General features: G+C 35.1%; 1 protein-coding gene across 6 annotated transcripts in view; it reads left to right on the forward strand.

Moving 5' to 3' along the window:
- The window catches only part of Stag1 (stromal antigen 1), a 315,222-nt gene that overhangs the window by 232,276 nt on the left and 59,234 nt on the right, over positions 1–23,712 (forward strand). For all 6 annotated transcript variants that reach the window (XM_021171588.2, XM_021171587.1, XM_029481814.1 and 3 more), the window contains 7 exons: positions 6,306–6,423; positions 11,370–11,473; positions 11,816–11,908; positions 12,013–12,102; positions 12,246–12,449; positions 13,547–13,617; positions 15,033–15,120. In XM_021171588.2, coding sequence (XP_021027247.1) covers positions 6,306–6,423; positions 11,370–11,473; positions 11,816–11,908; positions 12,013–12,102; positions 12,246–12,449; positions 13,547–13,617; positions 15,033–15,120 — 768 coding nt within the window. The remainder of the gene's footprint in view (positions 1–6,305; positions 6,424–11,369; positions 11,474–11,815; positions 11,909–12,012; positions 12,103–12,245; positions 12,450–13,546; positions 13,618–15,032; positions 15,121–23,712) is intronic.

Consider the following 23,712-nt stretch of genomic DNA (forward strand, 5'->3'; position numbering starts at 1 on the left):
AGACTTTTCTCAAAGAATTTTGAGGCATTCAGTAATCAGAACAGCAGAGATAGTTACTACATAACATGAGTAGTGATTAAATAGCTGCCACTGACTGAGCCTGTTGATTTTAGAACTGCTTGTCCAGGGGATTTAGGATTTATATAGTGTGTCTTTGAAGTAATGAATGCTCAGGCAATTTATGGCAACCAGAAGGATAGAGAATTATATAACATCTAGTGTGTAATACTGACAGAAATCCTGTTTGATTACAACTTTCCCTCTTTCCATTTTCCCTGTCAGCCAAGAAAGCCAGCCAGGGTCTGGAAATAAATTTGCTGACACAAATTAACAAACAAGAGTATATAGAAATTGAAAAAGAAACAAAGATAATATATTAATGACAAAACTTAGGGAAGTTATAAGAGGAAACTTTTATGAAAGAAAAAGCTTAAATTAAAATCATTTAAGCAGTAGTGATTCAAAAATGAGAGAGAAAAAGAAAGAAGTGCAAACTTATAGTTTTATTGTATTATGTAACAAGAACTCTATAGAGAGCGTGGAACAGTGGGGGTTTTAAGGGATAAGTTTTCTATGAACTTCATATTATATATTGCAGATCAATGAAGATGTTTTCTAACAAAGTGGAAGCTGAATACAGTAAAAGAAACAAATGTAGGAGACTTTGGTAGTAACTAAGGTTAAGTTTTGGTGCAACATATAACTGATATTTAATCGATTTTTACATTCTTAAAACTGTAGAAGCAGCCTGATGTGGTGGTTGCTTGCCTTTAATCGCAGCGCTTGGGAGGCAGAGGCAGGCAGATTTCTGAGTTCGAGACTAGCCTGGTCTACAGAGTGAGTTCCAGGACAGCCAAGACCATACAGAGAAACCAAAAAAAAAAAAACTGTAGAAGCATAATGTTCTAATTAAGGAAGGAAGGAAAATGTACAGCAAACCTGATTAGAAAAATATATCACAAAAATAAAATAAAATTGAATGAAAATACAAGAAAGAATTGTAAAGGGAAGGAACCTGTTATGCTGTCACCCTGTCTAGGCTCTCTGGTTATCCCTGCCTCTCTGCCCTTGTCTCTGGTGAATGTTCTCCCAAGTCATGATGGATTTCTAGTACTTTATAACCAGTTAGAAAGGGATACATTTTTAAATCAAAAGCCAAGCTCACTCAGATATAGTGGCACAGGCTTTTAATCTCAGCACTGAGGATGCAAAGGCAGGCAAATATCTAGAAGTAAGGGTAGTCTGATCTATATAGTGAGTTCTTAGACAGCCAGAGATGTATATAGAGACCCTGTCTCAAACCACCACTGTTCCCTTTCCCCCAAAAAAAGCCAAACTTAAAAAAAGAAGGAAGATATGAAGATAGTGATTGCCACTGACTGTCAAGAAGATGTTAGCTTTCTCTTTCCAGATACAGTGTATGCAGACTGACACCCTAGAACAGATGCCTTCATGTACTGAGCTATGCCAAGAGTCACCTAAGCTCGAACATCATGACTGTCCACATATTTGTGAAGATCCATGTCCTGTGCTTTGAGTCTTGGCATCCAAGTGGACAAGATAAGAGATTATAAATGCTTGAAGTGCAAAGATCCCTATGTTCAGAAAATGGCAACAGTCTGTGTGGCAAAATTCTGTGATCTCGATCTGTAGATGGTAGATTAGGGATTTCTCAATTCTCTTTGGGATCTCATAGCAGATTCAGATCCAGTGATGATGACTAATAATAAATGTAGCATCACTGTTTGAGATCAGCAACTTCTTCACTCTGAAATAACAGGAAATCTACATGCTTCTCACATCCTTGAATGAGTGCACTGAATGGAGCCAGGTTTATTGTTTGTTTGTTTGTTTGTTTGTTTGTTTTCCTTCCTTGATAGTCTATAAATTTATACACCTAAAGATGACCTAGAAACTCAGCATCTGTCAGGAAGTAGCTTCTTGATAACTAAGCCAACTCAGCAGTAAAATTCCTAAAGAGATTTCTAGAATCGTCACCCAAAGACTCTTAACTACTATAATAGGCTATTGAAGAAGTTATCCCTTTCGCTTGTTACTGTACTGTCTGGAGAACCAGAATATTGCCCTGAGGAATAACCCAGTTTTCCAGAAATGGCTAAAATCTTGAAGCAAAAAGAGTATTTTTTTTGTAAAGTACAAGGATTCTATCTGTGTTAAAATAGAGAAGTTTAACATCGTGATTCTTCTTCCATCTCAAGTGAACATTGCTCAGGTTCTGGCAGAACTAAAGAATTATATACCACTGAGATGGATGTTGATTCTGTTTCCAAAGCTGTTCAGGCCATTGTATAATATGACATTGCACTGAAACAATTAGCAGAGTATCTGTGTAAGCACTTTGCTTAATCTAATCTAGACCAAAGTAAATTAAGTTGTTCAAGAGGCAGTTATTGTCATCAGGAACGTATTCTGCAAGTACTCCAAGTGTAAGCATTTTGCTGCCATTCTCTGTAAGCTGAAACCCTGGATGAGCCCATTATTAAGCAGCTATGAACTGTAGGAGATTATGCTGAAAGAATCTGTAATGCAGTTGAGTTACTAGTGTGCTTCCTGGATGGTTTTCTTGAAAGTCCCAAGCTACAGCTGATTCTGCTTATCACTTTAATGAATCTGTTTACAAAGAAACACTAGCATGCAGGAACTGGTCCAGTAGGTCTTGAGCTTGGAGCTCTGGTTCTTTTGGGGAAAAGGACTGGATAGTCTGATAGAATAACCCTTCATCCTGTCACTCGTGCCTGCAAACTTTGCTCCTTGTCCTACTGCTGTGATCCACCATGGTCTAAATGACCGGTTTGAACTTCTCACAGGGATAGAAAGGATACCTAGTGGATATGTGGCTCCTAAGGCAGTCTGGTTATCTGAGTTAAAGGCTAAACTTAGAGATGTGGGGAACATTAACATACCACTCACTATGGAAATGAGCTTCCCTAACAAAGCTCTGCATCATGTGACAGTACACTTTAACAAGAACAGCTTTGACTTCTTTGACCATGATACCCCACTGTTACCAAATAAGAACATTTATGTCTCTCCGCCCCTCAGTACTTTAGGCCCTGTCATGAAGACAGAACCTGTGAATAACTTGTCATGAAGATAGAACCTGTGAATAACTTGCAGGTGCCTGTTGAAGGCACTATTGATGTCTTCTATCTCAACTGCCTCATCCCCCTCAATGTGCTTTTTATTGATTCTTAATACACAAAGGGACAAAATGGAATATCAGTTCTTCTTTACAACATGGAAGGGTATTCCCAGTGAAAATGAACTCCAATTTAGATCATGGAATTTTACTTAAATGTCTACATTGTTTCCAGCAAGTTGTAAAAACTGTGTTTACACTACTGGTAAGAAGAATGCAAAAGGGCACTTGGATTTAGCTGACATATATAATTCAGCCTTAGTTATACACCATTGCTGAAGTATGGACCTGCTAAAGTCTCTCAGTTCATCTATCAGCTCTATTACAGCATTTTGAAAGACAATAAATTGGTCTAGCCATCTTGTAATCAGTGTAAGTTAGAAAAAATTATATTGCTGTGTAGAACCTGAACTCAAATACTGCAACACCCAGCACACAGGAACTGACCAGTCTTCACCCTGTACTGACATTACTGTTTGCCCCATTGGATAGGTTAGCTTCCTATGAACATTTGTAACCACTGTTTTTGTCACTATGAGCCTCTGTCTCTCTGTCTTCACATACGGCCTTCTTTATACTATGCCAAGAGCTAGCTAGCATTTTCCACACCCTCCTTTGAATATAGTTGAATATTTTATAATTGAAACCTCATTTCAAATTCAGAAAAAGGCAACAGATATTAAAGCAAGAAAAACTGTGACTTGGGGGTGGGTAGATAAAACACTCAATAAAGTACTATAAGAGTAGGAAAAGTAAATACCAGCAATATTTCTGCCATTAATTATCCCAAAAGATATAAATGAAACATGATGTGTTAAGAGAAAACACACTCTCCTTTGAAATTGCAATAAAGAAAATTAAAAACAGCTGTATACTACTTAAAAGCATATTTTAATCAAAATAGCACAGAAAGTATACAAACAATGGGTTAGATAACAAGTGCTTCTTAAAAAGCAAGAAAGTTACAATCATAAACGATAAATCAGAAATAAAGACCAACGGTGTTAAAGGAGTCAAAAATACATAGCTTCTATTTTTAAAAATCATAATCTGTTGAATATAGCCCCTCTCTACAGCCAAATATGTGTAGTCAAGCATAAGAATATATTTAATCATAAAACCATATTTAATAATCTTGGGTTTTTTATAGTGGTACTATGCACTATACATTTTGAAGTGCATATTTCAGTATCATTACATACATATCACATTGCTATGCTGTTGTCACTGCCAACAGTTTTAAAACATCCAAAATGGTTTTAAAATATTCTCTAAGTAAAATTTACCCACTCAATAGACTTTTTTTTAGCATGGGTTTAATGGCAGTAGTTGGAGTGCTTTAGGTGTCCTGATTCTATTTTTATCTTTAACACCAAGTTGTAATGCCACTTGTTCTTGTCACTTTAGGAATGATACTAGTGATGATCTAGGAACATACGGCCTTCTTTATACTATGCCAAGAGCTAGCTAGCATTTTCCACACCCTCCTTTGTATATAGTTGAATATTTTGTAATTGAAATCTCATTTCAAATGGAGAAAAAGGCAACAGATATTAAAGCAAGAAAAACTGTCAAAATGGATGACTGTAAAGTCTAGAGATGTCACAGTACAAACCTTTCTCTGCTACTGCACCCCCAGAAAAGATTTTGCTAGTTAGAATTACTTCCTCTGCCTTTGACACAATTCATCCGGAGATGTTGGGATTGAAATGTCCACTTACCCTCACGTGCATGCATGTTTGTGGTTTTTCTAAAGTAATTCTGGAACCAGTGTAAGATACTAAAAGTAGTAAAAAATAAAGTAGAAAATTAAGATAAAGGAATACAGAATCTTCTCCAGATCTTCCAATCAGATGAATGAGTGAGAAAAAAATAGTTCAAGATCCTAGATAGCAGTAGATAACCAGTAAATCTGGAAAGGTGTCTCATAGTTTGAGAAATACCATTACTGATGAAGATACAGTCTAAGCATATTTAACAATCGTTGAGAGTTGGAAATGGAGCTTACTAGAATTTTTGCCTTATATGCACACTACTCTGGGCTCAGTCCCCAGCATTAAAATAATTACCATTTGTATGTGTTTGGTTCCTTTTTGAAACTTTTCTCACAGTAAATTAAATTAGTTTGGGAACTCAGAATGAGTTGTGATCTATATCATAAAATGTAATTACAAATGTTGGCTAGCTGCATATCACTACCTCAAAAGTTGAAGCTCTTTCACACAAGGATGGGAAAGTATCACCATCATTAGTAGTAGGGATATCAACAGCAGCTGGGACAGTGCCAGCATCTTTACCTGAAGAGCTTTTTAAAACCATAAAATATTCTTTAAAAGGTTTAATAACTAGATGTGGAAGAGAGCTTGGTTTGAAGTATATATAAGGTGCTCAATTATGTTTTCTTACTGTAGGAAAAGAAAAAAATCTTTAAAGTTGTGACAAATAAAAAGTAAGATTGAGATGAGTAAACAGTGAGAATAGGAAAGAGGGAAATAAGAGGAACTAAGATGACAAGATATGCCAGTATCTTAAATGGATATCTGGGAGAAATATTACTAATATCCTTTTTAAAATGGAAAAACAGAGCAGGGGCAATAGTAAAGTACTTTCCATTTAATTGTGAGAACCGGAGAATACTTATGTATTCAGGAGGTAACCTGGCCTGTACAGTAGTGAAGTAGTGAGTCTTACTAAGGTGGATCTATCCGGCGAGGTCTTACACCCCAAGCCTATGGCCTCCACAGGTATGCCCTGGCACATGGACCTCAGACACACATAGAAGTAGATCTAAGAATAACCTGTCAAGAGGAATGAAACTAACCTAGATTCAGCTTATTCCAGGAATTCTAGCTAGATGTCTATTCTGTTTCTTCACTGGCATGAGTCATTGGAATATAGGAGTTCTGTAATCTTACTACTGATACAGTTCAAAAAGTCAGCTAATTCTGCATAATATGTCATAGCACGTGGATGTGTGTGTATATATGTATATGTATATACACATACATATATTCTTGTTTTGAATGGTTTTTAGAACTGTTGAGACCAATCCATTTTAATTGTAAAGAAAATTATTTGATTCACAATATTACTAGTAGTTCTTTTATTAAATGTGCTTTGGTCACATTCAATTTGTTAATTTTAGTTACATGAACATGCAGCCTATCTGGTGGACAGCTTGTGGGAGAGCTCTCAAGAGCTGTTGAAAGACTGGGAGTGTATGACCGAGTTACTATTAGAAGAACCTGTTCAAGGAGAAGAAGGTATAGTATTTTAACAAGTCTGTTTTTATTTTATGTTTCCATTGATGAATGTAACATCTTCTATGTAAACATAACATGTTTTTCTTTAATGAAACAGCTTAATTCCTATGATAACAATTTTTCAAGTTTAACCGTCTTTCCATATTAGCACAATAACTATGCTGTACAAAGTGTTTCCAAAGTCCATGTGTTGTATAATATTCAAGAATTTCTGATTGCTGAATTGAGACACAAAATATGCTTAATGTTTAATTTTTTCAAAATTGAATCTTTTTAAATTTTTTAAATTAATTTATTTACATTCCAAATGTTGCCACCCTCCCAGAGTTTTTCACCACCACCACCCCAGCATCTCCCTTTCTGGGACATCAGGATTGGGTGTATCTTTTCCCACTGAAGCCAGACAAGGCAGTGCTCTGCTACATACGTGTCAGGGGCCACGGTTCAGCCAGCCCATGTAGCCTCTTTGGTTGGTGGCTTAATCTCTGGGAGCTCACAGGGGTCCTGGTTTGTTAATACTGTTACAGTTCCTATAGGGTTGCCATCCCCTTCAGTTCCTTCAATCCTTCCCCTAATTCTTCCATAGGGGTCCCTGACCTCCATCCAAAGGTTGTCTGTAAGTATATACATCTGTCTCAGTCAGCTGCTGGTAGAACCTCCAAGAGGACAGCCATTCTAGCTCCTGTTTGCAATTTAATCATGACATCAATAATAGTGTCAGGGTTTGGTGCCTGCTCATGGGATGAATCCCAAGTTAGGCTGGACACTTGGTGGCCTTTTTTTTTTTTTTTTTTTTTTTTTTTTTAGTCTCTGTTTCATTTTTGTCTCTGCATTTCCTTTAGACAGGAAAAAATTATGGGTCAGAAATTTTGAAGATGGGTGGGTGGCCCCATTTCTACACTATGAGCCCTGTCTATCTCCTGGAAGTGGTGCCTTCAGATTCCATCCCCACTGTTAGGCATTTTGGCTAAGGTCATCACCATTGAGTCCTGGAAGCCTCTCACGTGCCCAGGTCTCTGGGACTTTCTGGAGGTTCCCTCCACTACCAACCCTAGCAGCTGCGTATTTCCATTCATTCTCTTGGCCCTTTGGGCTTCTCTCCTGTCTTCCCCATACCTGCTCCTGCCACCTTTTAGAGTGTGATTGTATTTGAGTAAGGAAGTCTTGGGAGATAATGCATAATAAATGCAATGTTGTATTTATGTAATAACTCAATTTGTTCATATCTTTTTACCTGTGTCCTGTAACGTTTAGAAGTTCTTGCATGGAATGGAGTCCAAATCAACTTTCTTCCCTAAATGTTTTGTCATGTTTTTTAAACAATAAAATTCTATCAATAACTTACTTTGAAGGAATAAGTTCAAAATGAGTTTAAAAGTCAATTTGATTTGAACTTACATTTAAAAGAAATTAAGTTACTTTTTAAATGGAAGAAGTATGTTACAATTTCAGTAATAAAACCCTAGTTAAAATCTAAAAGACTAAACTTTGGAGATATACTTTGTAAAAGACTAGCAGTAGTTTTAAGGATGTCTTACAGTATTTTTTAAATGGTGCTTGGGTGTATATGTTCTTCAGTGAAATGCAAATTGGGTGAGTTTGTAGTATGACCTTAAAGTATGTATAGTTAGCACATTTGCCACCATATAGCCCCTGTGGCATGGCAGGGCATCTTTTGGGTATATGCCCAAGAGTTGTATAGCTGGGTCTTCAGGTAGTCTTCCAATTTTCTGAGGAACCTCCATATTGATTTCCTGAGTTGTTGTACCAGTTTATAATCCCACCAGCAATGGAAAAATGTTCCTCTTTCTCCACATCCTCTCCAACATGTGTTTTCACCTGAGATTTTGATCTTGGCCATTCTGATTGGTGTAAGGTGGAATCTCAGGGTTATTTTGATTAGCATTTCCCTGACCACTAAGGACTTTGAACATTTCTTTAGGTGCTTCTCAGCCATTCAGGAGTCCTCTGTTGTGCATTCTCTGCTTAGTTCTATGCCCCATTTTTTGATTGGGTTGTTTGATTTTTTTTTTTTTTTTTTTTTTTTTTTTTTTTTTTGGTGGTTAGCTTCTTGAGTTCTTTATGTACTTTGGTTATTAGCCCTCTATCGGATGTGGGGTTAGTGAAGATTTTTTTCCCAATCTGTAGGTTGCTGATTTGTCTCATTGACTATGTCCTTTGCTTTACAGAAGCTTTCTAGTTTCATGAGGTCCCATTTATCAATTCTTGATCTTAGAGCGTGAACTATTGGAGTTTCTGTTTAGGAAATTTCCCCCTGTGCCAATGAATTCAAGGCTCTTTCCCACTTTCTTTTCTATTAGATTCAGTGTATAGGTTTTATGTTGAGGTCCTTGATCCACTTGGACTTGAGCTTTGTGCAAGATGACAAATATGGATCTATTTTCATTTTTCTACATACAGACAGCCAGTTAGACCAGCACCGTTTATTGAAGATGATTTTTTTTCTATTGTGTATTTTTGGCTTCTTTATCAAAGATCAAGTGTCCATAAGTGTTTGATTTTTCTTTCTGGGTCTTCAATTCTATTCCATTGATCAACGAGTCTGTCTCTGTACCAGAACCATGCAGTTATTATCACTATTGCTCTGTACTAAAGTTTGAGGTCAGAGATGGTGATTCCCCCAGCCGTTCTTTTATTGTTAAGAATTGTTTTCACTATCCTTGATTTTTTTTTTTTTTTTTTTTTTGCCTTTCTAGATGAATTTGAGAGTTGCCCTTTCCATGTCTTATTGTCATACAGTTCTTTCACTTGTTTGGTTAGAGTTACCCCAAGATATCTTATATTATTGTGGCTATTGTGAAGGAAGTTGTTTCCCTAATTTCTTTCTCAGCCTGTTTATCATTTGTATAAAGGCAGATACCACATACCAAAGTTAAAGCAAGAGCAGGTAAACTATCTAAACAGGCCCATATTGCACAAGGAAATAGAAGTCATTAAAAACCTCCCAACGAAAAAAATCCCATGGCCAGATGAATTTAGTGTAGAATTTTACCAGACCTACAAAGAAGACCTGATACCGATTTTCCTCAAACTATTCCATCGAAACAGAAGGAACATTACCTAACTAATTCTATGAAGCCCCAATTACTCTGATACCTAAACCATACAAGGACCCAACCAAAAAAGCGAACTTCAGACCATGCTTGCTCATGAATATCATGCAAAAATACTCAATAAAATTCTTGCAAACTGAATCCAAGAACACATCAAAACCATCATTCACCACGATCAAGTAGGCTTCATCCCAGGGATGCAGGGTTGATTCTATATAGGAAAATCCATTAACTTAATCCACTATATAAACAAACTCAAAGATCACTCCTTAGATGCAGAAAAATCATTTGACAAAATACAACACCCCTTCATGTTAAAAGTATTGGAGCGATCAGGAATTCAAGGCCCATACCTAAACATAAGAAAAGCTAGTTACTGCAAACCGCCAGCAATATCAAATTAAATGGGACATACTCGAAGCAATCCCACTGAAGTCGAGGACAAGACAAGGATGCCCACTCTCACCATATGTATTCAATATAGTACTGCAAGTGCTAGCTAGAACAATAAGACAACAAAAAGTGATCAAGGGGATACAAATTGGCAAAGAAATAAAGATATCATTATTTGCAGATAATATGATAGTTTATATAAGCAACCCCAAAAATTCTACCATAGAACTTCTCCAGCTGATAAACAACTTAAACAAAGTGGCTGGATATAAAATTAACTCAAATCAGTAGTCTTCTTTGGTCATTTCTAATGCTAAAATTCTGTGACTTGGTTGACAGGTGAAGAAAATGAAGTAAAGTATTCTTCAGTATATATATATATTATGGTTAACACCTTTACTCATAGAACTCATGAGGCAGAGGCAGGCAGATCTATATAAAGTCCCATCCAACCTGGTCTAAACAGTGAGATTCAAACGAGCCATAGTGATATAAGTGTTCAATCTCCAGATCATACAAGGTGCCTGTGGCAGCAGAGAAATGACTCCTAAGCATGGTTCTCTGACTACAGGAATGCGCACAGTTCTTGTATACACACACAAAGAGACAGAAAGAAACACACAGACACGTGCACTGCAATAGGTTAATAAATTGTTTTACAGGGTTTTTTTGTTTGTTTGTTTGTTTTTAAGACAGGGTTTCTCTGTGTAGCCCTGGCTGTCCGGGAACTCACTTTGTAGACCAGGCTGGCCTCGAACTCAGAAATCCGCCTGCCTCTGCCTCCCGAGTGCTGGGATTAAAGGCGTGCACCACCACACCGGTTACAGTTTAATTTTTTAACAAGAATTATTGGCTGATTTTTTCATGTGCCAAATATTAACCCTAAGTGCTAAGGGTACCATATCCAGCTAAACCTGCTGTTTGCCCATATGCATCTTTCATTTTTGTGAAGAAGCCAAACAAAACTCAAGTAATAGTTGGAATACTTTCAAGACTAAGTATCTTTGAAATATGATAATGAGGTATTCTAGCAAGTTCTAAGACAACCAGGGCTACTCAGAGAAACCTTGTCTTTAAAAAAAAAATCTTTATGTGTATATTGACCAAAAATATATTAAAAGTTGTTAACCTTTTACATATATGATATAATCTTTCATTTCTTGAAAAACAAAAAGAAATTATAATATAGGATTATGAAATTATTTGGAAGAAAATACAGTAAAATTTTAGTATTAATTTACTCAAAAGTGAGAATTAAAAGAAACTAGATGTTAGAAGAGACGATAGAGCTTACTTTATGTGCTTTTTCTTATTTGGCTAATGATAGCATCCACTTATTATTAAATAGGAGGGGGGAGAATCAAAATTAGAGTCTACATTAGTTTTCCATAAGTTGTTCATGTTTTCAGTTTTTAATAAATCATTGTCTTATTTTTAAGATTTGATTATTAAACCATTCATACACTTTGTTCATTTCAGCAATGTCTGACCGTCAAGAGAGTGCTCTTATAGAGCTAATGGTCTGTACAATTCGTCAGGCAGCTGAGGCACATCCTCCAGTGGGAAGGGGCACCGGCAAGAGAGTAAGTTTTCAATTAGTAAAAAGCCTATAGTAAACTTACCGATGCCATTAACTCCAGACTCTTGAGACTTTACTGGTGTCTGTATCCCTAAAAATGTTTATGTAAATACAACTTTACATTCGTTATTCTCTGACTTAAGTATATCCTAACAATTGTTAATTCTAGTTTTACATTGTTAAACTAAGCAATTTTTATAATTTGGAAGTCAAAATCATCTTAAATGAAGTCTTATATTCCTCTTAAATTTCTTGGTATGTCATCTGCCAATTTTTTTTTTATGTTAACACTTTCAATTTCTAAACTACCAAATAACATTCTTTTACCATTTCAATTTATTTCTAGGTGCTAACAGCCAAAGAAAGGAAAACTCAAATTGATGATAGGAACAAATTAACTGAACATTTTATCATTACACTTCCTATGTTACTGTCAAAGGTATGTGACATTTTCAGTTTTCTGATAATATGTCCCTGAGTTTGCTTTCATGCACTATTAATGTAATTACTTTTTTTATTTATTTTCTTTGCTCCTTCCTCTAGTATTCTGCAGATGCCGAGAAGGTAGCAAACTTGCTGCAAATTCCACAGTATTTTGATCTAGAAATCTATAGCACAGGTCGGATGGAAAAGGTGAGGCACTCTGAAATTCTTTTGGTAGAGTCATTTTCATTTTTATCTAATCATAGGTTAGTCAACAAATGATGATTTTTAATTTTCATTATTCATCTAAATATCACAGTTTTTCTGTTTTTTTTTTTTTTTTTCCTCTTCAGCACCTGGATGCTTTATTAAAACAAATTAAGTTTGTTGTAGAGAAGCATGTAGAGTCAGATGTCCTAGAAGCCTGCAGTAAAACCTACAGCATTCTATGCAGTGAAGAGTACACCATTCAGAATCGAGTTGATATTGCTCGGAGCCAACTGATTGATGAATTTGTAGATCGATTCAATCATTCTGTAGAAGACCTGTTGCAAGAGGTATGTTATAATATTGATAGTGCATGTAATAATTTTGGCTAATAATTGTTCAGAAGAGCTGATTGTTTGAGTCATTCCCATTTTTCAAAAAAAAAATCTGAAAGTCTCTACCAGTTTCAGAGTTCGCAGTACCACTGGAACAGTGTATCTTATAAAGATCACCCTTCTGCAGTTTACTGTTTTCCTCTTTCAAGAACATCATTTATTTTTTTACTATTTTTATATCTAGGGTCCAATTTTAGTTTGTAAGTTACTGATTTATTATAATGCTCAGGTGACTAGAACATACAAATTAAGTTGATACGCTTGCTCAAGGACGCAACTCTTGAGAGCCTGGGAATTTTTTGCGTTTATGGAGTGGTTTCTACATCATGCTCTTTCTTTCTTATCTGTAGTGCATGCTGTGATGCTCCTTAGACGTTTATAGAACTGATTTTTTAAAAGAATTTTGTGATTTTTTTTTAAACATGACAATTTTTTCTTGTTGCTAAGTATAATTTTATTTATTTATTATTGGTTATTTTATTTATTTACATTTCCAATGTTATTTCCCCTTCCCGGTTTCCCCTCTGTAAGCCTCCTATCCCTTTCCCCCTTCCCCTCCTCCGCCCACCCACTCCCACCTCATCACCCTAGCATCATTTTGTTCCCCTTTGTAACTAAGACTGAAGCATCCACACTTTGGACCATACTTTTTCTAAAGCTATAGAAGATCATCAGGAAAGTCTTAAATAATCTTTAAACCTTTTTCAAGATAAGACTAGCTCAAGTAGTAACTGATGTGTGTGCTCCTGAGGAAGGCCCAATATTCAGTCTTTCGTACTGAAAGTCAGAGTGTACTAGCTAGAGCTTTAAATACTCTCACATAGAATTGTGATTTCAGGAATTTACAAAAGTGTATAAAATCACAATTATATTATTTAAGCAGCAGGAGTTGCTTATGTGTAGATATGGCAGTTATAATTTTTTTATTTCTTTTTATCTGTAGTGAATATACTATTTTATGTAACAGATTTTAGGCAGTTAAGCATTAAAAGGCTGTAATGTGAATTTGAGTTGCTATGACAATGCAGTTGATTCTACTTTTTTATTTCTAGGGTGAAGAAGCTGATGATGATGACATCTACAATGTTCTCTCCACCTTAAAGCGTTTAACTTCATTTCACAAGTATGTCATAGTGTATCGGCCAGTGAATACACTGAATGTAATATTTGACTTCTTACAAAAGTGATGTATTTCCGAATATCAAAGTATAACAAATTTTGTTCATTCAGATTGTCTCTGAATTTTATTATGTTTAATTACTAGTGTCATGAGATTTATTATTAATTTACTGAAAACTAATATTTAAGTACCAGATGTACTGTAAGCACTTTAATCAGTTCATATTATTTAACAAACTAAGTGGACTTATTTAATATTCTAGAATTTTATGAGTAATTTTCAACTGATGGTATTTACAGCCTCGCTATGGAAGAACTAAGATTGATAGGAAGGTTGAGAAACATTTGGAGAAGTCACGCAACTCAGTCTTCTGGCCTGGCAGGTCCTGGCTTTCTTTTCTCACTGTGCCGACAGGACAGTTGGGTTTGATTACGGATATGAAAGGTGCACATACGGTGTGCTTTTACTCTATAGTCCACATATCCCTGGAATGAGTGTTACCTTCTCCACAAAGGAAGAGAAAGAGAATTGTTGTCACTTTTGACAATAATTCTAAAATGTAGGGTTTCAGTTGAGTGTGGTAGTGACCACCACTATTTCCACCTACCTTAAAGGGAAAAGAAAAGGCTCAGCTCAAGAGATGGAGGCTACCTTGTGCGACATAACTATGTAGTGAGATCTCGTTTCTATGGATGAGTGAAATGAAGGAAAAGAAATGAAAAACAGAAAATTCGAATTCTTTTCATATAATTAAACTTATTGGAACCACTTTTGAAACTAAACTCCTATTTTAAAACATACCTTGTCATTAATGATAAAAATTGACAGTCATAGTCAAAAAACTGACTTAATAATGTAGCTCAAATTTTTCCCTTCAGAGCCAGGCCATGTAGCCTCAAGGCAGGATGTACTGGCTGCACTACATCTGCACTATACAATGAGTCCTGACAAGGATCTCCTTTGGAAGTCTGAAGGCCATAGAGATGGCTACACAATGGATTTTAAGTTTTCTCATATTTTCTATCCTCCTAATTCTGTCCATTTGATGACAGCAAATTTCTTTTTCAAATATACACATGTAATTATATATTTTAAACTGTTAAAGGGTTTTTAAAAAATACACTTTTAAATGTAGTAAAGTTGCATTTGTATGCACTATGAATTTAGATTAACCATCTTAGTGGAAACGACATTAAATGTACTACTAGTGATTTATTTAATGTACTCTTTACTTACCCATCAGCTCTTGTTTCATTCTTTGTTTCTCTTTCACATTTGAATGTTTCCTTTATGGGTCTTATTCAGTTCTACAAGAAAATGAAATATTTCTTTGTTGTTCTCTTACTAAAATTAAACTCAAGTTTAAATTGTCTTTTATTCTAGATTAAGATTAAAATTAAAACTTTTGTTTATTTTAGTGCTCATGATCTCACTAAATGGGATCTATTTGGTAATTGCTACAGACTATTGAAGACTGGAATTGAACATGGAGCTATGCCAGAACAGGTAGGGAATTTTTAATATTCTTTCTGTGATTTGGGAAGTGATACTTAGGAATCAAAGATTTTCCAAACCCTGTTGCAGAAAATAACTGATAATCTGTAATACAGTTAGCTCCTTTGACAGTTATTGTCCTAGTGATTGTAACTATTAGGTATGTCTTATATTGAAATGTTTAATATAAGAAAAGACAAACTAGTTCTATAACAGTATATCTTTTAAAATTAATGTTAAGGTAAACAATGGTGGAAAACTATTAATTTCTGTAGTATATTTCTGCATACTGGTTTTAGGCATTGTTGTAAATACTGATGGCACCGGACCTTCATTAAACATGGCTTAATTTTGTTTAAATGCCTATCGTACGTATTAGAACTTCTTGTATTCACATTCATGTTGGAAAGAAAAGGACAAGAATTTTTTTGCCTAATCTGAGACTTAAGTAATTATCTTAATTCTATTTGTGGAATAGAAGACTTACTTTATATATTATATATTATAGATTTTCATGAGACATAACCTTATATTTATTGGTAATGCTTAGGGATTATCTGGTTCATTCCCATTTGAGAGGGAAGTTTTCATGATACCTTATTATTCTTAAGGTGATTAGAATTTCAAGAAATAGAATGAAATGATATTTTATATTAAAAGTCACAAAACATAGGTATGATGACATCTGTGTTTCAAACAACTTTGAAGAGTGTAGGAATGCCAGTCAAGACTCCATCACTAAATGTTTCTAATGTATAAAATAAAGAATAAACCGCAACCAAACAAAAGCTTCTTAAAAGCAGTATTTTATTAGTAGAATAATTATTTCAGTTGTGTAACATGATTTAGTGGCAGAGCACTTGCCTACTGTGTACAATACCTTGGATTTGATTCCTAAAACTACAAAAAGTGAAAATTAAAAATGATTTAAACTTTCTTGATCCCACTTTTAGTAAACACAGTATTCCTAACTAGTTACTCTTCTTTGATTTGTGGAAAGAGGATAAAATCTGGGGGAAATGTATCACATTTTATGAATCGACAGGAAAATGAAGTTTGAAGCTATTTTCTTCATACACTTGTTGAAGCTAAACTCAGATTTTTCTTCCACTACAGAATAAACTAATTACACACTAATTACACATTAACTAATGTGTTCACTTAATTGTGGCAAATGACTAAATATTTAACAAATTGTTTACTTCATTTATTAATATACTTCAGTTTTCTATTCTGTCTTCATGTTACTTTGCAGTGACCTAAATATAACTCACTCATATTTTCAAGCTGTTTCTTACAAAAGTAGTAAAGGTATTCTTTTGGTTTTTTTCTTTTCTTCCTCAAGGAAAGAATAAAACTAACACATTTCTGTTTAATGGGATTATAAACCTGTCAACATTTATTTTTAATTCACAATGCCATCATTAGTGTCTTAGCCACTGCTCTCATGACAGTCTTCATGATCCTATATTCTGCCCTTACCACCGATTAGGTGTTCTTTTTCTTCTGTTTATATGTCTTGACTTTTCTTAGATTCCTCTTCTGAGTCTTTAACCAGATGTCTGACGTTTGAAAGCATGACTGCTAGATTGTGTTCTTGTGCATGTTTACAGCTTTTACAAACACCTCCTAGGATACATAGAATTGAATGAAAACACTACCCAACTAATTCCTATGATTGTTTAAGTTCCCCTTTTCAGATTCCAGCTTTTGCTTTTATCTAGAGTCCAGAGATTCCCACTGAGATTTCTTCCTCTGAGCAGGACCTCCAAGTACTACCAAGCTTTTGCTAACGTCAGCCCGTCAGTTCTGCTCAGTGGTTGGGATGTGTCTGAAGACTAACTCTCTAGTTGTGTGGGAGGACTATATTTACCCTACCCTTGACTGTTTGTTTCCATTAGCTAAGCATCGCTAGTTGTACTCTTCAGGAGTGGCAGAATTTGGCGTTTGAGAGGAGGGGAGTCTCTCATAGTGATTTGTCATTTCTAATACCAGTAATATTTTAGATGTCACAGTTTCAGGATAAATGAATGACCAAAAAATTTAAATTTACCTGTTCTAAGATTTTTTTGGTATTCTAATTATTTTTAAGTCATATTAAAAAGATGTTCTTAGAGGAAAACATGCTTTCTTTCATTACCTTCATGTCTATTTTTTTCACACTTTTGCACTTTACATTCTATATTTACTACATGCATAAGTATATGTAAAAGTAATATAAACATCATTTACATCAGTCACTCCCAATCCAGAATAACATAGGAGTTACTTGCTCTAACTTTCTTGTCACTTTAAATAAGAAGCCTTTATGTTTTATGACACTGTTATTCTGAAAAATGCCAGCTAGTTGTTTGATAAACTATTCTCAATTAATTTTATCTGGTTGTGGTATATTTCTATTTGGATTACACATTCTTGCAGGAATGAATATTAGGTGATATTCTATCCTCAGTGTATTATATTGAGGCACATTGGTACTGAATATGAACAAAGTATTTTGTACCATTATTACATGTGCTAATAAAAGAGGAAGAAGAACAAAAAGAAACATAATCTCAATTTGTTCACTATTAGTGATATTAGATCACTTGGTTGAGATTGAATCTATCAAATTTTCCCTATATAGTTACATTGTCCTTTGTAATTCATAAGCTTTCAAAAAGTTCTTTAAAAGTGTATAAATAATACTGTTTCTTTGCAAAGTTTGACATTGTCTGAATCTGCTTTCATGATCATAAAACAGTTTCTAAAATAATCACTTTAATTTTCATTTTGTATTTGTTTGATATCCTAGCATAAGGAAAAACTGTCTCTTAATTCATTTATTCATTTTTGTATTTCAAAATATTTTTTATTTTAATATCCATATACTATTACTTTATATTTCATCATTATTGGTACTTATTTTGTTTCTTGTATTTTTGCAGATTTGTAAGTTCTTATGCTCTTTTCAAACAAGCTTCTATATGCTTTTTGAGCACTTATAGTAATCAGGATATATTTAAGCCACCTGTGCGAATAAATTCTTAACAATAAGAAGTATTTTAAAGTATGTTGGTGCTATAAAACAGCTAGTATTTACTGTAAAGAAACCAAATGTTCTAAATTACTTTATCTCCTCATACAATTTCTTTTAAAGTAAAAGCAAAAAAATTTTCAAAGTTATCCCTTTTTATTTGTTGCCTTGTGCCTATTTCTTACTGGTATTGACTTTATAAGCCAGTCACGCAACAAACCTGACAACCTAAGTGTGATTGCTCTAGAAAAGGGAGAGAACTGAGTCTGCAGGCTGACCTCTGACTTCCACCTGTATGCCATGGCATGTGCACACCCAGACACATACACAAAATATATACATATATGTGAGAAATACTCTTGATTAGCATCTGAGAAAAATAAAACTCTGCATTAATGTATAATTTTCATAGCTCCAAGAAGACCTTAAAAGTTTGAAAATCAGTAAAGATCATTTATAGTATTTACTACCAAGCAAAATTAAAAAAACAGTTGAGGCCAGGTGTGGCTAGCATACCTTTAATCATAGTTCTTACATTAATTCTCAGCTAGCCCTGTCTACATAAGTTCTACATGGCTTGAACTCTATCTAAAACAAAACAAAGATAAGGAGTTATATGCTAGTAATGTGGGGACTCTCCAATCCTCATTCAAACTTAATTATAACTTGAGAGGCAGAGGCAGGCATCTATCTGTGAGTTTCAGGCTAGCCTGATCTACAAAGTAAATTCCAGGACTACTCAGTGAGACCGGGGGGGGGGGGGGGGGGGGCGGGGAGAGAGGGGGGGGGGGGGGGGGGGGGGGGGGGGGACAGAGAGAGAAGAAGGAGGAGGAGGGAGGGAGGAAGGGAGGGAAAGAGAAAGAAAGAGGAGAGAAAAAGAGAGACAGACAGATTTTCAATAAACTGAGTGTTATTTTAAGCCTTTACATATATTTATATGTTGTAAGCTGTATAAGATACATATAATTTATATATTTATTTATATACCACTAATAAAACTGAAACATGGAAAGTAATGTGCTTAAGGCCACATAGATACAGCACACATACTAAAATCAAGCTTTCAAATTGCTTTCATTTGCTTTTCATTTTTCTAAATAATATGCTATAGCATTTGGTAGCCCAGGCTATGTTTCCACTCTTCCCATGCTTTCTTTTCCCTTACCCCATGCCCTCTGATGTTTGCTCCATATAAAAAAATTTTTTGTATTGATCTTTTTTTTCCCCAAATATCTTTTGGGCTGTTTCAATAGGAACTGTGGGGAGAGATTAGATGCTGGTACTTAACCCGTCATCATGAACTGGAAATCACCACATTATTCAGACTGAACATAATATAGGGGGTGAGTTTAATTTAAGTCAGGTTATTAATTTTGGATAGATTTGGCTTATTGTATATGTTGTTAAGAATCATACTTTCTGAGAAGACTGCACACTTACTGAGTTAGAACTTATTTCAGACACATATTTCTGATTTTTTCCTCACACCTGGCCATACCAAAAACTTTTAAGTCATAGTTTCAATTTTTTTGTTTGTTGGATTTTTGTGTTTGTATGTTTGGGTTTTTTGTTTTGGGAGGTTTGGGGTTTTTTTTCTTTTTGGCTTTTGGGTTTTTTGTTCATTTTGAATCAGCTGTAGTCTATTTCTAGCCTAGCCGCAAACTCATGGAAATCTTCCTGCTGTGGCCTACCAGTTGCTACAAGTATAGGCATGTGTTATCATGCCTACTTCATTCGTTGACTTTATGACAGAAAAGCAGTTCCTTCTAGGTCTAAGGATAAGCTTTTGTCTAATTGTGCTAAAACACAATTGGATTTCAAGATGCAAAGCAAAAGAACCATAATCAACCTTCCGCACACCTTGTACAACAATTAGCAGATCAAACATGATGATGCATGCCTGTATTCTCAGCTACTTAGAAACCTAAGGCTGGAGGATCACTCAAACCAGGTTGGGGACAACCTAAACAACATAGCAAGGTGCCTGTGTCAAGATAAAATTATAAACAGTCAGATTATAAACTTAAAAATCAAACCAGTTACAGTAAACTTATTTTAAAAATATGAGTTGTGGGCCAGCCAAAAACTGGGAGTTTGGGTTAACTAAGATTTCTCAGAAGCCTGTGTAGTTTCACAGGCCTATAATCTCAGCTGCTAAAGTGACTGATCTAAGAGGATTACAAATTGAGGATTAGCCTTGGCTATAAATGGTAAGCCTGGGCAATGTTGAGACCCTGTCTCAAGATGAAGAATACAAAGAGAATTGAGGGTCGGGATACATAGCTCAGTTGTAGAGAAAGAACTTGCCTATCACACACATGACTATAATTTTTTTTTTTTAATGCTGATTCCAGATTGACTGCATGAGGAGACACCACCACCACCTTTTTACAGGGGGGGCAAATGAAATCTGGAATGGTGAAAAACAGTCTTGTAGATCAGAGTATTAGCCCAGAGCTCCAAGTTACATGACTGCCAAAAATTAAAGTTTAAAATAAATGTCACTGGAGGCTGGAGAATAGACTGAGTGGTTAGGAATACTGGCTGCTCTTCCAGAGGAAACCAGTTTAGTTCCCAATAATCATGTGACAATTCACAGCCATTTATACTTCTAGTTCTAAGAGATCAGACACTCTCTCCTTAGTAGACATCAGTGTATAGACAAACATGCAAGGAAAGTACCCATACACATGAAATAAAATTTATGAAAGCAAATTACTTTTTTCTTAATATTTGGTGGAACATAAATAGTTATATTTAAGAATCCTATAGGGCAAACTGGGCAGTGGTGGCGCTTGCCTTTAATCCCAGCACTTGGGAGGCAGAGGCAGGCAGGTTTCTGAGTTCAATGCCAGCAGGGCTATACAGAGAAATCCTATCGGGGGGGGAGGAGGGGAAAGAATCCTATAGGACATGACTACAGTGAAGAATATATCTCAGAAGACATGTAGTGGAACACCAGTTATAAAAATCTTATAAACAGCAAAATCACATATGTCATCATATGTGTTTGTGATTTAAAAATAAAAACAACTGCTTTTTCAGAGCAAGGGCATAACATACATGAATTATAATAGACTGGTTGGCCAGCATGTCAACTATAGGCAAAATGCTTCAGGTAGATGCAGAGTTAGTAATACCATTTTAGTGGTCCTTAAACTAGGAATCCATTCAGTGCTTTGTTTTGTTGACTTTTACATTGTTACTATTTTTTAAAGTGCCATATATTCATTTAAAAAGCTAACAAAGTCTGACATGGTGCTGTATGCCTGTATTCAAGCACTTGGAGAGTAGGTAGAAACAGGAGAATCAAAGCCTCAGCTGCATTAAACCATATCTCCAAAACAAACAAAAAAGCCAAGATCTGAGATTATGAGATTGATTGCCCAGTCTATATGAGGTCTCAAGACTGCCAATAAATAAATTAAACCAGGATCATGAAAAAAATCTAATGAACAAGTGGTCTGGAGAGATGGCTCAGTGGCTAAGAGCATTGACAATTTGTGCAGAGCTCCTAGTTCAGTTCTCAGCAACCACATAGTGGTTCACAGTCATCCATAGCGCCCTCTTCTGGTGTGTCTGAAGACAGCGACAGTGTACTCATTTAAAAATATATATAAACTAGCAAGGCTGCAAAGATGACTGCAGCAGTTGACATGCTCTGGCAGAGGATCTGAGTTCAGTGTCAGTCCCCTCACAGTGCCGTCTGTAGCTTCAGTTCCAGAAGGCCTGATTGTTATTTCTAGTTTCCAGTGTTACTTACCCAGCATGCCTGTGGTTTTCATTCATGGATAACATGTAGACAAACACTCGCATCCATAAAATAAAAATGTGTTTTTTAAACACATTTTTAGTCAACAATTAAGCTATTTATCTTTGTTATTAGCTTGTGATTTTTATAAGTACCATATAATAATGTCACTCTTCTACCAAATGACTTATTGTGTGTTTCCTAACACTTTAAGATAGGTTTCAGATTTTCCTGCTAATAGTAAGATAATCACTATATTGCCCAAAGGAAAATTCTTCTGAAAATAAAAAGGGTTACTATTAATTACTGTGGAACGAAACTGAGACCTAAGTATGGACAGGATGTGTGTTCACCCATATGTAAAGTCATCTGTGAGCTAGCTTCTGCTTACTCACATGGTTATGGCTATACTTAAATCCTAGGGAAACCTGGTTGCCCTTTACCAACAAAGCTTACTTTCCAATTTCCATTCCTCTTCCTGTTTTTACATTATTACAAGAATAGTTTGTGTATTTTTTTTCAGATCCCTGGTACTGCATGTTCTTAGCATATACTAATGATAAAAATCACTAAATCTTATCACTAAAGATAAAAATAAATTGAAACTATAATTAAAAACAGGCTTAAGGTAAATGGTTGCTTCTCTGGAAAGTTGGATTTTTGGGGGTTTTTGCTTGCTTGCTTGCCTTTTTCTTTTTTTTTTCCCCCTTCCTAGCGTTATCTTCTCTTGCTAGTTAAGTTGTGAGCATCTCTTTTTGCATCTTAACACTCAACCCTGAGTTATGTATACTTAATTAAAGACTATCTATTTATTATGTATACAGTGTCCTGTCTACATTATGTGAGCACACCAGAAGAGAGCACCAGATCACATTATAGATGGGAATGAACCCCATGTGGTTGCTGGGATTTGAACTCAGGACCTCTGGAAGAGCAGTCAGTGCTCTTAACCTCTGAGCTGTATCTCCAGCCTTGAGTGTGTATACTTGGTTAGACCAATTATTGTGTCTAGTGTTGATGCTTATTTGACTTTCTATTTGATTGGAATTCATGTTTAAGCTCTTCTGTTTGGCAGAAAGCTGAGATCTTAATAAATAACTACTTCAAAAGCCACAAGAATTTAGATAATATTTGCTAACCTTTTATTTTAATATTTTAGTGGCTACTATGGTATAACACTTGAGTATTGTCCAAGTGGATACTAGTCTATGTCCTTTATAAATTTATATATCAAATTGTTTATATGGTTCCCTTTTCTCATTCTTTGCCTTTTTTGTTTGTTTTTCTGTAAACTTTTCAAACTGATACACAAACTAGAACATATACAGGAATGAAGTGATATCTGCCTGTTTCTTTATCTCAAGATTATTAGCAGAACTTGTTCATTGAGTCTTTTGAGAAAATCACTTAAATAGGAAGGAAGAAGTTACTTTAGATATGGCATAGATTGTGTTTGTGGAGAAGTTAGTGGTGCATTTGAATGCTTTAATATTAGACCTAAAGTCATATAATGTGCACTCCTAGTCCCATATTCTTCCCACTGTATGCCAAGCCTTCTTTTTGACAGTAGTGTATATAGAGAGATTTCAAAATTAATGTATTTGCACTGAATTTTTTATTGATTTTTTTCACCCTTTTTTGGACACTTGAAACTTAGAAGTTTGAAAGTAATATCTCAGCATATCATGGGTTAAATGTGAACTAATCTGATTTCTAGTTCATTCTTTGGGAAGTCTTAACTGTATAAAAACTAGAGTTAAACCTTTTTTTTTGTTGGTTTTTTTTGTTGTTGTTGTTGGTTTTTTGTTTTGTTTTGTTTTTTGTTTTTGGGGGGTTT

This window comes from Mus caroli, chromosome 9, assembly GCF_900094665.2.
Source record: "Mus caroli chromosome 9, CAROLI_EIJ_v1.1, whole genome shotgun sequence".
NCBI lineage: Eukaryota > Metazoa > Chordata > Mammalia > Rodentia > Muridae > Mus > Mus caroli.